Below are 14,990 nucleotides of genomic sequence, written 5' to 3' on the forward strand. Positions count from 1 at the left end.
CAATTGCATATGGCCTTTGACTCAGTAATTCCACTTCTGGGATGTACCACCCCTTCTCATCCTCCCAATACTCACATAAGTCCTAGTGTCAGGGACTGCAGTAGTATTTGGAACAACCACCATTTAGGAACAACCATACCCATGTATACATCCACAAACTACAGTACTCTCTAGTTGTGAAAAGGAGTCAGGAAGCTTTCTGTGTTCTGAGGTGCAAATGATTCCAGGATGTATTAACAGAAAAAAAAAAAAAAAGTTGAACCCTTTGTACAATATGCAACCTTTAGTGCAAAAGGGCAGGGATAATGACATATGAGCACTTTTCCTTCTAAAGCAACTCTGCAAAACTAGCTAAGAGACCACAAGGAGTGATTACTGGTAAGCAACAGAGGTGAGGAACCAGGAAGATGGGAAAAGGAAGTGGAATGTTTATTCTCTACATTTACATATTTTTCTCTTTAAATTTTTTTTTCTCTTTAAATTTTTAATGATGTAAATGCTTTATATGTGACCAATTTAAGAGAGACAGACAGAATGAGAGGAAGAGGGAGAGAGGAAGTGGAAGAGAGGGAGAGGAAGAAAGGGAGAAAACGGGAGGGAATGCAAATGAGTAAGTGGATTCTGGAGAGCCCAGAGCCCGGTGCTCGTCAACTCCTGGATATACAAACAAAAGTAAAAATCCTAATCTGAGTCTTTCAACAACTTTGGAAAATTCCAACCTTTTTTATGATTAACTTTTTTTTTTTTTTTTTAAATTCTGGTTCAGAACACTATCACCTTCATTCCAGAGAGGACTTCAAAGGGGGAAGTCAGTAGTCAGTCCGTCCCAGGGCCATGCCCCTTGGTAACGACTTTTGACCTGCACCTCCCCAGGAGCTGCTCCTTCAGACAGTCCTTAGAAACCTTCCTCTGAGTCACAAAAGGGAAGCTGGCTGTAGAGGAGGCCCTCTTCCCACAGGAGGGCATGGGATAGGGGTACAGTTGTGGTTGTTGATAACAGCTGCAATTTGTCACACCAGCTGTGAGTCCCTCAGATCTCTGGAAATACCAGGATACATGGCAAATCCTTGAACAGCAAAAGGCCCCTATGGCCTGATGACATCTTAGAAGTGAGAAAACAGAGCAGCTTAGGTTGTATGGGGTTTGTTGTGGTTGTTTACCCTATTTTTCAGGCTTATAGAGAAAAAAAGAAGAAACCATGGACTTCCCTAATTATGCTGCTTCTGCTTACCCACAATGATTCCACAACTCTTTGAAATTTAGACAGTAGTGAACTTGGGGCTTCCAGTGCAGTTCCATAGTAAGCCTTGGAGGGTTTAGTGAAGGGTCTCTTGTGCCTAGAGCTGAATGACACTTCTTGATACACATTGCTCAGAGTCTTGAACCAGGAAATTGAGACAGATTTTTAAAATACACACCATAAAATCTCTAAGATGCTCTGGAAGGCCAGAGGACTGACAGGACTTGCATTGTTCCATTCAATTCCTGGGGTTGGGTGGGGGCAGTTAGGAGAGCTATATATAAGAAATGTTCACAAGCAGAACCCCTATTTTAGAAGAAGCATCTTGCTGAGTGTCTGGATAATATAAATTTTATTTTAAATACATGAACACTCTCTAAAAAAGAAGACTTTTTTTCTTTTACCTTGTACCTCCCCCTCCAATGAAGTTGGAATTTTCTTCGAAATCTGTTCCAAAGAACTAAAGTGAGGCTATGATTGATTTTTTCACAGGGTGGAAGCAAAAAAAGTCCAAATGATCTTTGCCACCCCGCCACACGAGGTAGTCCTCCAGAGTGAATCTTTTGATCAAAGCATCCCACGTAAGTAATGTACTGTACATCAGGCCATAAGCTGAGACTCTACCTACCGACATGAAGGATGGGTAATGCAATGTTAGGTGCTTCTTGAGGAGATGAGTCCAAGTAAAACGAGCCATAAAAAAGACAAGTATTGATGATTCCACTGATATGAGGTACTTAGAGTAGTCAAATTCATAGAGACAGAAAGGAGAATGGGGGTTTCCAGGGGATGGGGATGGGGGCAGTGGAGCGGGGACTCAGTGTTTAATGGGCACAGAGTTTCCGTTTGGGAAGATGGAAAGAGGTCTGCAGGCGGATGACGACGTTTCCACAGCACTATGAATGGACGTAATGCCCCTGCGCTGTACACTTAAACACCAGGAAGATGGTAAATTTTACGTAACATTTTACCACAATTTTTTAAAGGAAACTACGTGTGGTATTAAATGTGTTTTTAAAAAGTAAGGTAGTTGTCATAGGGCAGGAAGGCTCAACTGGATTCATCAAATTCATGTTCTTTGCCTAAAGCCAGTGCAGTCGGAAAAGAAGCAGTTCCTGGTCAACCATTCCTGAATGGTGACATCCTTAAATGTAACATCCTCACATTCTCAAGATCCTCTTACAGACTCCCAACATACCACTTAAAATGGAAAAGTGGTATCTGGCTCCAAATAACTTTTATCCTTAGAAATCTTATATACCCTTTTTGGTGGGTTTGATGTTAACATAGCCCACGTTGGACATGAAAACCGTTGGAAGTTATTTCATTTTCCTGTCATTTAACAAGAAATGCATCGGAGAAGTACCTACATGAAAGATTTAGGTCCTCTGTGACTCCTATCTGGTAACATGAGTGCTGAATGCTTTCCTGTGAAAGAAAACAAGGCAAACATGAAGGTACTACAAACAAAGAAACGTGGGATATTTACAGAGAATGAGAGCTAACTGTGCCTCTTTTCTGATCAAGGTGTTCACTGAAAGTTGTAGGCTTTTGTAATACTAGATTCTTTAATTGACTTTTTTTTTCATATCTCTGAGATTTATGTGTCTCTGGATTGATTGCTCTTTCTCCTTTGCACATATACACACTTCTTCCTGTCTTGTGTCCAGCATTTTGCTTTTCCCCCTCTCTCTCTCTCTATATATATATATATATTAGATTTTATTTATTTATTTGTCAGAGAGAGAGCGAGCACAGGCAGAGTGGCAGGCAGAGTCAGAGGGAGAAGCAGGCTCCCCGTGGGGCAAGGAGCCCGATGTGGGACTCGATCTCAGGATGCTGGGATCATGACCTGAGCCGAAGGCAGCTGCTCAACCAACTGAGCCACCCAGGCGTCCCTCCCTATATATTTTTAAGGAACAGAACCTGAAAGGTAACTGAAAATAAAAAATGAACCAGACAAGAAAACAAATTACAGCAGATGTCTTAAGGATTAGGGTTAACATTTCTCCAATCTTTCAAAAATGATGACCTTGATTTCTACATCCCAGAGAAAAATGGGTCAAAAATGAAATTCCTCAGCTGCCAGTTGCTCTCACCCACACACTCTGCCCTCCTGCTTGTTTCCACAGACTGCCTCTCATGCCAGCGCGTGGCCACTGACTCCATTTGCTCTTGCGCACCCAAGAACCTCATTCCCGTCATTCTTTCCTTTATCTCCTATGTCACCACTTTTTCACTCTCCTCTACTAGATCATTCTTACCAGCATAAAAAAGGTTGTCTCAAAGAATAGAACTTTCTCTGGACCACACCTCACCCACTAGAACATGCTTCATATTTCTTGAACTCCTTTGCAACAACAAATGGTCTGTATCCATTTTCTCCAAATCCCTTTCTTCCATTCTCCCTGAAACTCGCACCATCAAACCTTCCCTCCTACTACTTAACTGACATTTTTCCAGTCAAGGCCACCAATGATGTCCAAAACTGAGCCCTTGGTCTCCTCTCCACCAAGACTGTTCCATCTGTAGTCTTCACCTGAAGACAACAGCACGCTTCCAATTGCTCAAGCCAAAATCCTTGTAGTCCTTTTAATTCTTCTAATGTATTAGATGTCTCTGCCATCACATTGTATTCAGAGACAGACCATGTCTCACTCACACCCCTATGGCATCTTGATCTGGACCACCATGACCTGCCTGTATTACTACAACAATCTCTTAACAAGTCTCCTGCTTCTACCCTTGACTCTTGTACAGCAGCCAAAGTGATCCATTTAAAATCATGTCAGCACAGGCGCATCAACTTTCCACACATCAAAATCCTGCAATGGCTAGCATCACATTCAATATAAAAGCCTTACAATGGCCAAAAAAAGACTTAATTGATCTGGACCCTGTTACTTTCCTGGTGCCATCTAATCTTCTTCCTCCTTCATTGCACTCCAACCTCTGTGCTCTTCTTATATCAGGAATTCTCCCACCCCAGGGCATTTGCACTGCCTGACACTTCAGCCCAGAAAACAAACCTCTTGTTATCTGTGTTGTTCACTCTCTCACTTACTTTAAGTCTTTGCCCAAATATTACCTTCTTAATGAAACCTACCTTGACCTCTCTATTGCAACACAATCCCAACCAATTTCAGCTTTTTCTTTTGTTCATAGCTCTTTAGTATACTCTTGGGTACTACATGATTAACTATTTGTTATATGCTTATTATCTTCATGGGCTAACATATTTGTATTGCTAGAACGTAAGCTCTGTAAGAACAAGGATTTTTGCCTCACTAATTTATTCTAAGAATGAATATATGTAGTAGACACTCAGTATAATCTTTCTAAATGAACTAATTGACTAACGAAGAGTCCAGGCAGGATTACATCTACTAACAAATAGCCATTTCTTCTTCCATTAGTCCAATAGCAACTATACATACAAAATGGAGCCAGTATTTGTTGGGCACATACTGTGCTCTTGCCCACTGTTGAATACTGGGCCTTATTGCACTGAATGTTTGGAGCCACCATATGGAGACAGTTATTAACTACTGTTGAATGACAAGCTAACTGATTGAATCTTCATTTTGCAAGGAAGGAAGTGATGGTTCAGCAAATTTAGTCACTTGCCTTAGATTATATAACTAGAAACAACTGGAAGACAGACTGGAACTTCGGTCTGTCTCATTCCAAAGTGGCACATTGTTCAGTTCCATGGGAATTCAGCTGACAAACGGGAATCAGATGGGCAACTGCATCCCAGCTCTGCCTCTTAACTTGTTATGCAACACAAGGCATGTTACTTACTCTCTCTGAGCTGCCCTCGTTCTACCTTTTTTGGTACTGGGGTCACTGTAGGTAATATGGGATGTTAAAGGACATGTGTATCCAGACTTGAATAGAGGGATAAGTGCTTTATGCAGGAATCACATGGTCCTAAAACCACTACCAAAAGTTTTGTAATAAATGAAGATATGAAGGACTTTAAAATGTCATGGAATATATATGAGAAATATAAAAGTATATTTCAGTTACCTCAAAAAATACTTTAAAAATATTATATAGGAAGAAATTATTTTCATGACTCACTTTTTAAAAATGGCAAAATAGAGAATACTATTGGACAGCTAGAAATTGTATAGGATTATAAGAGATTCTAAGGTGTGTTCTCTATGACATTTTTCATTCCTGGAGGTGAAGTTCCTCAGCCAGTTTGTAGGTTTTTGGGTCCTGTATGTTTTTCTGTGCTTCACCACAATATTAAGTTGAATTTGTAAAGTGCTCTGAGCTCCTCAAATAAGTAGAGGTTCTCTGTTAACTGTAATTAATAATTCTTTCTTGAGCCAGAAAATTTTGACTTTATTTACAATGAAGTGAACTAAATACGATGATTATGCCAAAATAATAAGAAATGACATGGTTGATTCTGAAATCTGCTAAACGTTTTACCAGGATGAAGAAGGGGGAAATGACTTGAAAATGCCTCCTACTTCAATTCTATCTCCCTCTCCTTACCTCCCTTGCCTCTGTCCCCCATCCTCCCAGATTCTGGCTGCAGCTGAGCATTTAAAAAGCTGATGCACTGGGAAACCAGCCCAGGAAAGTTCAGGAATTGGGTCCATGGGTGACTTTCCCCAGACCCCATCATTACTTTGTGGCTGTCAGAACTTCCCAAAAGATGAAAAAAGTGGGAAAGGCTAAGAGTTGGAAGCTTCCTCTGAGCTCCCCATTTGGATGTAAATGGAAGCTAGAGAGGTTCATCAGGCAGAAACTGGTGACCTGATGGTGCACCTTTGTCAGGCTGAGGGGTAAAGGCTGGACAGGTGGAGGATCCTGGTCCCAGTTGTCCCTCTTCAGCTCTCTCTCCTCCCAGAGAACACAGCAGATTGGAAAACCAGCCCAGATTTCCAAAAGATACCATTTATTTCTGAGTTAGCAGCAGATACTAGTTTTCTGTGGCCAGATCTTTATACAATTTAGGGAAACTTTTTAGGAAAATTAGGTTTAAATGCAAATATTTAGAATGAGTAAAAAAAAAAAAAAATCAAAACAAATGCTAGTATACAAAAGAAAATTCTAAGACATTACCTACCCTTGAGTGGAGGTAATGTGACTGAAACTTAATCAGCTCACAAAAGACCCTCTCTGTGTACACACCTTGTAAAAACTAAGAAATAATTTTTCAGGCCATATCCGAAATATTCTTTCAGAACCTCCTGCTCCCTGGGGTTAAGACAAGAATTAAAAATAGGAAAACAGGTTTTGTCTCTGTCTGGGGAAGAGACAATTTAAAATGCTATCACATCTTCCATTTAAAAAGGTGACGGGGAAGTGAATGAAGAGGGCAGGGATATGTTTTAATTTGTTCATTTTTATGTCCCTCCTTGTTTTTGTGATTAGTACATTTAACATAAAAATAGACAGCTGTTTTTTCACCTTTGGCTATTGGCATGGCTGACGTAAAATGGACCCACTCTCCAAAAGAGGAGGCCTCTGAATGCTCTGAAATGCTGCCTCTGGGTTTTCTTGCCACACCTGCAGGCCCTGTCCTGCAGTATTATGTTCTTCAGAGCTCCTGAGAGCATCCCTGGATCCACTGGGGAAACACTTGGGTGGTTCTAAAATATACCAAAGTTTCACCTTGAGATTGTGACCAAGTTCCTCTCAGTGGGCAGGAAAGAGAAGGAAGCCCGTCCCCAGCCATTGGGAGCTATTGCTACCAGCACCCACCCACAACCTCAACAGTGGTTCTCTGTGCCTTTTACTGAGGCCAGAAGCAGGTGCATCAGCTGGAAAGTTGTTAGAAATGTCGGTTCTTGAGCCCCTACAGCAGACTTACTAAACCAGAAATTCTGGAGGTGGGACCAGTGGTCACCAAGTGAATTCTGGTGCACAATGAAGTGTGAGAACCACTGGTCCAAGTGTTGGTACCAGACCCTGGGATTTTACCAGCTTTCAGGTGATGCTACTGAGGGGAGAGGTCTGGGACACTCGTCTTTCCTTCCACATAGAAACACTGCAGTTAATCCAATAATCCAATAATGGATAGATGTTACTTTTCTTCTTTCAATTGTGGCCCCCAAAATGGGTATGTTTAAAGGGCTCCCCTAAGTGGTAACCTGCAAGATGCTGCATTACCATTCTCTCATCATACCTCACCACTTTACCTGCGTCTGTTACTGGCCTGGCTGATGTGGCTAGTTGTTATCCAATGCGTCCAATGGCTAATGCGTCTCCATTGGGTAGGAGTCTTACTTTCTGCTAGCAGAATGCTCCCTGTACATTAGTGCTCCTAACACTAACTGTTTTACACTTCCAGGTGGGTATGCATTTTCTCAAGTGGAACAAGCTGTGATCACTCAAGAAGAACTAATCCGTTCTTACAACACTACTAAAAGCAAACAGGATAAGGTAACTATGGACTCTTCCCACTCCAGACAGAAGTAAGGTTCAGACCACGACATCCTGTGTTCTCATGTCCATCCCCAAGATTGCAGAACATGCCAACACCCCAAACACTCATTTCTTGTGGCTCTGGGCATAGTTTGTTATTTATGTATCAACTGAGTCGTAATCCTTGGATATAAATAATGGGGGTGCCTATTTTTCTTAATTTTTCTTCAGTGTTTTATCTAACCTGTTTACTTTTCTGTTGTTTTGAGATAATTTGTCAGTTCAGTCTGAAGTACAAAATTAAAAGCATTTTGTTTCACCAAAATTTAAGCTTCGGTGCAAGTTATTTCAGGAGAAAAGGATAAAAGGCCATGATGCATAACAAGCCTATCTCAGTTGAAAAGGAGCCACACAGAAAACTCACAGATTAAGGTGGCATATAAAGGAAGCACATAAAAGCATATAAAATATAAAAAGATAAAAAATATAAAATATTTTTCTAAATAGTATGTCCTGTCACTCTGAATCATATCTTATTTGTAGGAAATTTGCACAGTATTCTTGGTTTTTTAAAAAGATTTAATTTATTTATTTGACAAAGAGAAAGGGAACACAAGCAGTGGGGAGAGGGAGAAGCAGGTTCCTCACTGAGCAGGGAACCCATTGCGGGACTCAATCCAAGGACCCTGGTATCATGACCTGAGCCAAAAGCAGATGCTTAATGACTGAGCCACCCAGGTACCCATCTTGATTTTTTAATGAATTCACATAATAGGTATAATATGCTGTAATCTCAGGTTTCAAAATCAGTGTGCAAAAATTAACCTATCTCATTATTTTCTGTACATCAATTTAATCTCCATTCTGATTTCCCGCATGCATTAGGACTTAGTGGGAAATTCAGCCACAGTCATTGTTGGGACTGTGCTTCAGGCTTGTACTAACTCCCTAGAGTTTCACACAATGCACAGCATCAGGGAACCCTCTGTTCTTCTGTCATCTTCCCACACAAGTCACCACTAAAACAAACAGTTTATTTTGGTCACTTTCTGAGGCTTCTGTACCAAGTGTGGGAAACCAGAACCTCTGCGGAGCTTGGAAATCCCCATGACTGTTAATGATTCTAGGTCACTAATTCTGATGTGTGGGAAGGTATATTCCCCATATAGCCAAAGAATTCTCAGACACCAGCTGGGTGCCATGTGATTCAACTCAATTCTGACACTATCTACCTGAAGATAGCATCAGACCCCCCAGGTTAAGGACTCAGTCCCACAAGACTCCTCCCCCCGACCATCTCCACATACACACTTCAGATGCCAATGTCACCTGTGCTTCTGACCAGCTGGTTATAAGTCAAAAGTTCCTAATGACACCCTCCTTGGATCCAGTTAATTAGCTTGAGCAGCTCACAGAACTCTGGAAACCCATTTACTCATCAAATTACCAATTTACTACAAAGGATATTAAATAATATGAAAGAATATGATTCAACAGTCAGATGAAGAGATACATAGGGCAAGGCCCCAAACAAAGCAGCTTCTCTCCCAGTGGAGTTTGAGCCCAGCATGGTAATACATGGAAAAAATTTTGGTTCACCAACCCAGAAGCATTCCAAAACTGTTCCTTTTGGTTGTTTATGGGGCTTCATTACATAGGCATGATTGATGAGATCATTGGCCATTGGTGAATGAGTCAGCTCCACTCCTTCACCCTCCCTAGAAAGGGGTGGGTGGGACTCAAATTTCCAACCCTCTATTTATTGGTGGTTCCCCTGGTAACCAGGTCCCATCCTAAGTTTTTTTTTCCAAAAATTACCTCATTAACATAAACCCAGTTGTAGTAGGAAGGAAGTTAATAGCAACAAAAATACAGCATTTCACCTTTATGTGTCAGAGCATTTTCAGGAACTGAAGACAAGAAACCAAATATTATAACAAAAAATGTTCTCATTGCTCTTACCACCCAGGGAATTCCAAGGATTTTTGTTGCTGTGAGCCAGGAAACACTGACAAAAACCAAATATATATGAGAAATATTTTGGTCATTCAGATGACCATTTTGACCAAATATGTATTTCTTATAAATCATAATATTGCACCTGTGGTCCAACATTGCCAGCAAAGCCATTCCTCTCCTGAAAAACATCATCATCCCAGTGCACACTGAAGGAATGAGGAGAGAGTTTTCAAATTCCCCCTGTAGTCTAAAGTCCCCTTTCTCACACTCATTCTACTTAGTGAGTTTTTAAAAGTGAAACCCAAGAATTCTTGAAGGTGGGATCCTCTATTTTCTGTCCTTCTATCCAAATGACTCCTCTGAAGAAATAGCCCTAAAGGCCTGATAACTGTTTAAAAGGAGAGAAGGCAATGAGAGAAACATGGTGGAAGAAAAACCTAATTAAGAGAACATGGCAGGGCTGTCTACTATCACCACTGCTATTCAACATAGTACTACAAGTCCTAGCCTTAGCAATCAGACAACAAAAAGAAATAAAAGGCATCTGAACTGGCAAAGAAGTCGGGAAATTCTCACTCTTTGCAAATGATAGGATACTTTATGTGGAAAACCCAAAAGACTCCAATCCAAAACTGCTAGAAGTCACACAGGAATCAGTAAAGTGTCAGGATATAAAATCAATGCACAGAAATAAGTTGCACTTATATACACCAACAGCAAGACAGAAGAAAGAGAAATTAAGGAGTTGATCTCATTTACAATTGCACCCAAAACCACAAGATACCTAGGAATAAACCTAACCAAAGAGGCAAAGAGTTTGTACCCAGAAAACTAAAAAGTACTCATGAAAGAAATTGAGGAAGTCACAAAGAAATGGAAAAATGTTCCATGCTCATGGATTGGAAGAACAAACATTGTGAAAATGTCTATGCTACCTAAAGCAATCTACACATTTAATGCAATTCCTATAAAAATGCCACCCATTTTTTTTTCAAAGAAATGAAACAAATAATCCTAAAATTATGTATGGAATCATAAAAGACCCTGAATAGCCAGAGGAATGTTGAAAAAGAAAACCAAAGTTGGCAGCATCAAAATTCCAGTGCTATTACAAAGCTGTAATCATCAAGACAGTATGATACTGGCACAAAAACAGACACATAGATCAATGGAACAGAATAGAGAGCCCAGAAATGAAACCTCAACCATGGTCAATTAATCTTTGACAAGGCAAGAAAGAACGTCCAATGGAATAAAGACAGCCTCTTCAACAAATGGTGTTGGGAAAATTGGACAGCCACATGGAGAAGAATGAAACTAGACCATCTTACATCATACATAAAAATAGACTCAAAATGGATGAAAGACCTCAATGTAAGACAGGAAGCCATCAAAATCCTTGAGGAGAACACAGGCAGCAACTTCTTGGACCTCAGCTGCAGCAACAAAATTGTATCCATGAATGAAAAAACAAATTGTGATATGTCCACACAATGGAATATTATCTCACCATAGCAAGTAATTAAATACTGATATACACACAACATGGACAAACCTTAAAAACTATGCTAAGTAAAATGTCGGAGGCAGGCCCCTGGCCAGGGCGGCCTCCCCCATTAAAAGATGGCACCTGGCTAGTTGCCAGGTTAGGATTGCCTCGTGAGACTAAGCAGAACACCCAAAGAGGAAGTAAACAGCATTGGTTGCTAGCGAAGTTGTTCGTTTAGGTGCACAGCCTGATTCGCTCCCTGCTGTACCCTGCTCGCTGATTGGTCATGTAAACGTATATAAGTGCATAGACATGCGGAAATCGAGAAGATACATCTGAACTGGGGCTTCTTGTCGTCCTTGCGGGTCGAGGGTGATAAATGGTGCCGGCACCCGGGAACTAAATAAAGGCATCTTGCAAGGTAATCCACAGGTAAGTGGGGACATTAGTCATGTTCAAAAGTGGGAATTCCGCAGTAAAGCGGGGAGTAAAGGTCGACTGAAGTATATGCGTGTAAAAAGTTAATGTGCTAGTTAGTGTCTTTAATGTCCACGTCTGTTATCTGTGTGTTCATAATGGGATCTGAAGTATCTAAAGTGCGGTTGGAAGGGTCTTTAAAAGACCTGCTGAAAGCCAATGGAACTCCACTAAAAGCAAAAGCTGCTCGGGCCTTTTTGAATACAGTGGAAAAGGTGGCTCCATGGTTCCTAGATGAAGGCTTGCTAAACATACCTCAATGGGACCACCTGTGATCCAGGGTTTGGCCCCTGTGAAACCTATTAATGCCTTGGGGCCATATCAACCTTTTAAGTTGCCCAGGTGCACCAATAACAGGGTATGGCCACCGGAGTGGTCTGGATGTCAGAGTACCTTGCGCTCAGTTTACATCAATGAAATGCATAGCTTTACATTCACTCCACACTTTCCTACTTATAAAAATAATACCTTTACAGGGTACAATTATTGCTTTCAAAATCCTAAGCAAGGCAATCCCTCCTCTCCCTTTGATGCATGGCAGGTCTGTAACTTGCTAGGAGCATGAACTGATATCTCAGCAGTGTCCATGTTAAATGGTGGCAAATTCCTCAACTGTTCTTATCAACAAAATGACTCTCGTACCTTTGAGACAACAGTTAATGTGTCTTGTCCCAATAATATTACTTATCAGCCCACTCCCATATGCGTCTCGCCACCGTTCCTTTTCCTTGTAACAAATGCTAGCGAGCTGAATGATACGTTGAATTGCACTAAGAATTGCTATCTTTCCCAGTGCTGGAATGTCACGGCCTTCAAGCTGGCTGTGATTATGCATATCCCTACCCATGTTCCTATCCCAGTTTCCATTCCAGAGGACAAGTTACCGGTGGTGCTATCCAGAAAGAAGAGAGATTTTGGTATTACAGCCACCGTTGTGACAGCATTGGCTATATTTACAGCAGCTGCCACGGCAGCAGCAGTCTCGCTTGCTGCAACTATACCCACTGTGGAAGCTGTGAACACCCTTGCAGAAGGAACGGCGGCTGCCCTTCAAACACAGACTCAGATCAATGCAAATCTGCAAGCAGGAATCCTGATAGTCAATCAGAGAGTGGATTCGGTTCAAGAACAAGTGGACATATTGGGGGCCCTATTGGGACTGGGATGTATAACACCCTTCCCGGCAATTTGTGTAACTCCCATAGCCTATACTAATATGAGTGACTTACAAAATGTCTCCCGACAGCTCTCCCAATACTTGCGGAATTAGTCCGTAGAATTCCAAAACTACACTCAGCACCTGCTACTAGGCATAACAAGGATAAATAACACCAGAGTTGAGCTTGCAACCCTCCCAGAGATAATCAAAACATTGCAAGATGTGTTAACCTTTACGGAACAATGGGCTAGCGTAATTGGTCTGATGACAGTCCTCGTAGTGGGCTTGATTCTACTAGAAAGGAAACTGCAAATTTGGAGGCGACAGCAACATAGGCAACAGCAAGCCATGGTGCAGGCCTTGTTAGCCATCGAGGCTGGAACATCCCCCCCAAGTATGGCTAAGTATGCTGGACCGGTAGTCAACAATGGGTAAGATTGGTGGGGTAAATATACCAACCTAAGACAGGACGCAGATCATTGATATCTGCTGTCTGATGACAGGTAAGGATATTCCCCGCCACTGACAACCTAAGACAGGCACAATCCCTGCCATAAAAGAAAAAAGGGGGAGATGTCGGAGGCAGGCCCCTGGCCAGGGCGGCCTCCGCCATTAAAAGATGGCTCCTGGCTAGTTGCCAGGTTAGGATTGCCTCGTGAGACTAAGCAGAACACCCAAAGAGGAAGTAAACAGCATTGGTTGCTAGCGAAGTTGTTTGTTTAGGTGCACAGCCTGATTCACTCCCTCCTGTACCCTGCTCGCTGATTGGTCATGTAAACATATATAAGTGCGTAGACTTGCGGAAAACGAGAAGATACATCTGAACTGGGGCTTCTTGTCGTCCTTGCGGGTCGAGGGCGATAGTAAAAAAAAAAAAAAAAAAAAAAAAAGTCATTAATGGCCACATATAATATGATTCCATTAGGGAAGTTCATAAGCAAAACTATAGATATATAAAAGAGATTAGTAGTTGCTTAGGGTTGGTGGGAAGATGAAGGGGACAGGTTAATATCTAAAGGGTACAGTGTTTCTTTTTGAGGTGGAGAACATGTTCTAAAATTGACTGCAGTAATAGTTGCACATATTTGTGAATATATTAAAAAACATTGAGTCATGTACTTTAAATGGATGCATTGTGATTTAAATCTCAATAAAGCTATTTTCAAAAGTTACTCAGGTGAATTCTACTTCTAATCACAATATACTAAACTTGCTCTCCTGCTTAAAAATAAACTGGATTGGATTATTTGTTCTTTGGGTGTTGAGTTTGCTAAGTTCTTTATAGATTCTGGACACTAGTCCTTTATCTGATATGTCGTTTGCAAATATCTTCTCCCATTCTGTCAGTTGTCTTTTGATTTTGTTAACTGTTTCTAAAGATACAAACGTAGTGATCCAAAGGGGCACGTGTACTCGAATGTTTATAGCAGCAATGTCCACAATAGCCAAACTATGGAAAGAACCTAGATGTCCATCAACAGATGAATGGATCAAGAAGATGTGGTATATATACACAACGGAATACTATGCAGCCATCAAAAGAAATGAAATCTTGCCATTTGCGACAACATGGATGGAACTAGAGCGTATCATGCTTAGCGAAATAAGTCAAGCGGAGAAAGACAACTATCATATGATCTCCCTGATATGAGGAAGTGGTGATGCAACATGGGGGCTTAAGTGGGTACGAGAAGAATAAATGAAAGAAGATGGGATTGGGAGGGAGACAAACCATAAGTGACTCTTAATCTCACAAAACAAACTGAGGGTTGCTGGGGGGAGGGGGTTTGGGAGAAGGGGGTGGGATTATAGACATTGGGTAGGGTATGTGTTTTGGTGAGTGCTGTGAAGTGTGTAAACCTGGTGATTCACAGACCTGTACCCCTGGGGATAAAAATATATGTTTATAAAAAATAAAAAATTATATTAAAAAAAAACTTAAAAAAAAATAAACTGGAAAAGCATATGAAAAAAAATTTCAGATATTAGAAAGGGCAGCATAGTAATATAATTTCCAAGATAAAAGACTTAAAGTAAGCCATACTACTTCCCAGGCTTTCTTCCTAGAGGCACTTTGCAGGTCATGGTGCAGAAAAGTAGGACCCAAGCAAAGCACAGTATTCTCAGTGAATAGGGGAAACTAAGCCAAAAGTCTGGGGAGGCTGAGTCAGCTGATATTTGCTGGGTATAGTACTATTGAAAAAGGAGCTGTACATAAAGTTCTAAACATTTATTTATGGATATTCTAGAATAACTAGCTAGATGCTAATCCTACA

The 14,990-nt window shown here is 41.0% G+C and overlaps 1 protein-coding gene across 5 annotated transcripts in view; it reads left to right on the forward strand.

Annotated features, from left to right (window-relative positions):
• The window catches only part of LOC101678481 (phospholipid-transporting ATPase IB-like), a 231,800-nt gene extending 223,853 nt beyond the window's left edge, over nt 1-7,947 (forward strand). For all 5 annotated transcript variants that reach the window (XM_045069635.1, XM_045069633.1, XM_045069637.1 and 2 more), the window contains 2 exons: nt 1,733-1,821; nt 7,557-7,947. In XM_045069635.1, the coding sequence (XP_044925570.1) occupies nt 1,733-1,821; nt 7,557-7,684 (217 nt within the window). In that variant the 3' untranslated portion in view covers nt 7,685-7,947. The remainder of the gene's footprint in view (nt 1-1,732; nt 1,822-7,556) is intronic.
• Nucleotides 7,948-14,990: the final 7,043 nt, after the last annotated feature.

This window comes from Mustela putorius, unplaced genomic scaffold (assembly GCF_011764305.1).
Source record: "Mustela putorius furo isolate JIRA1106 unplaced genomic scaffold, ASM1176430v1.1 tig00003942_pilon_pilon_pilon, whole genome shotgun sequence".
NCBI lineage: Eukaryota > Metazoa > Chordata > Mammalia > Carnivora > Mustelidae > Mustela > Mustela putorius.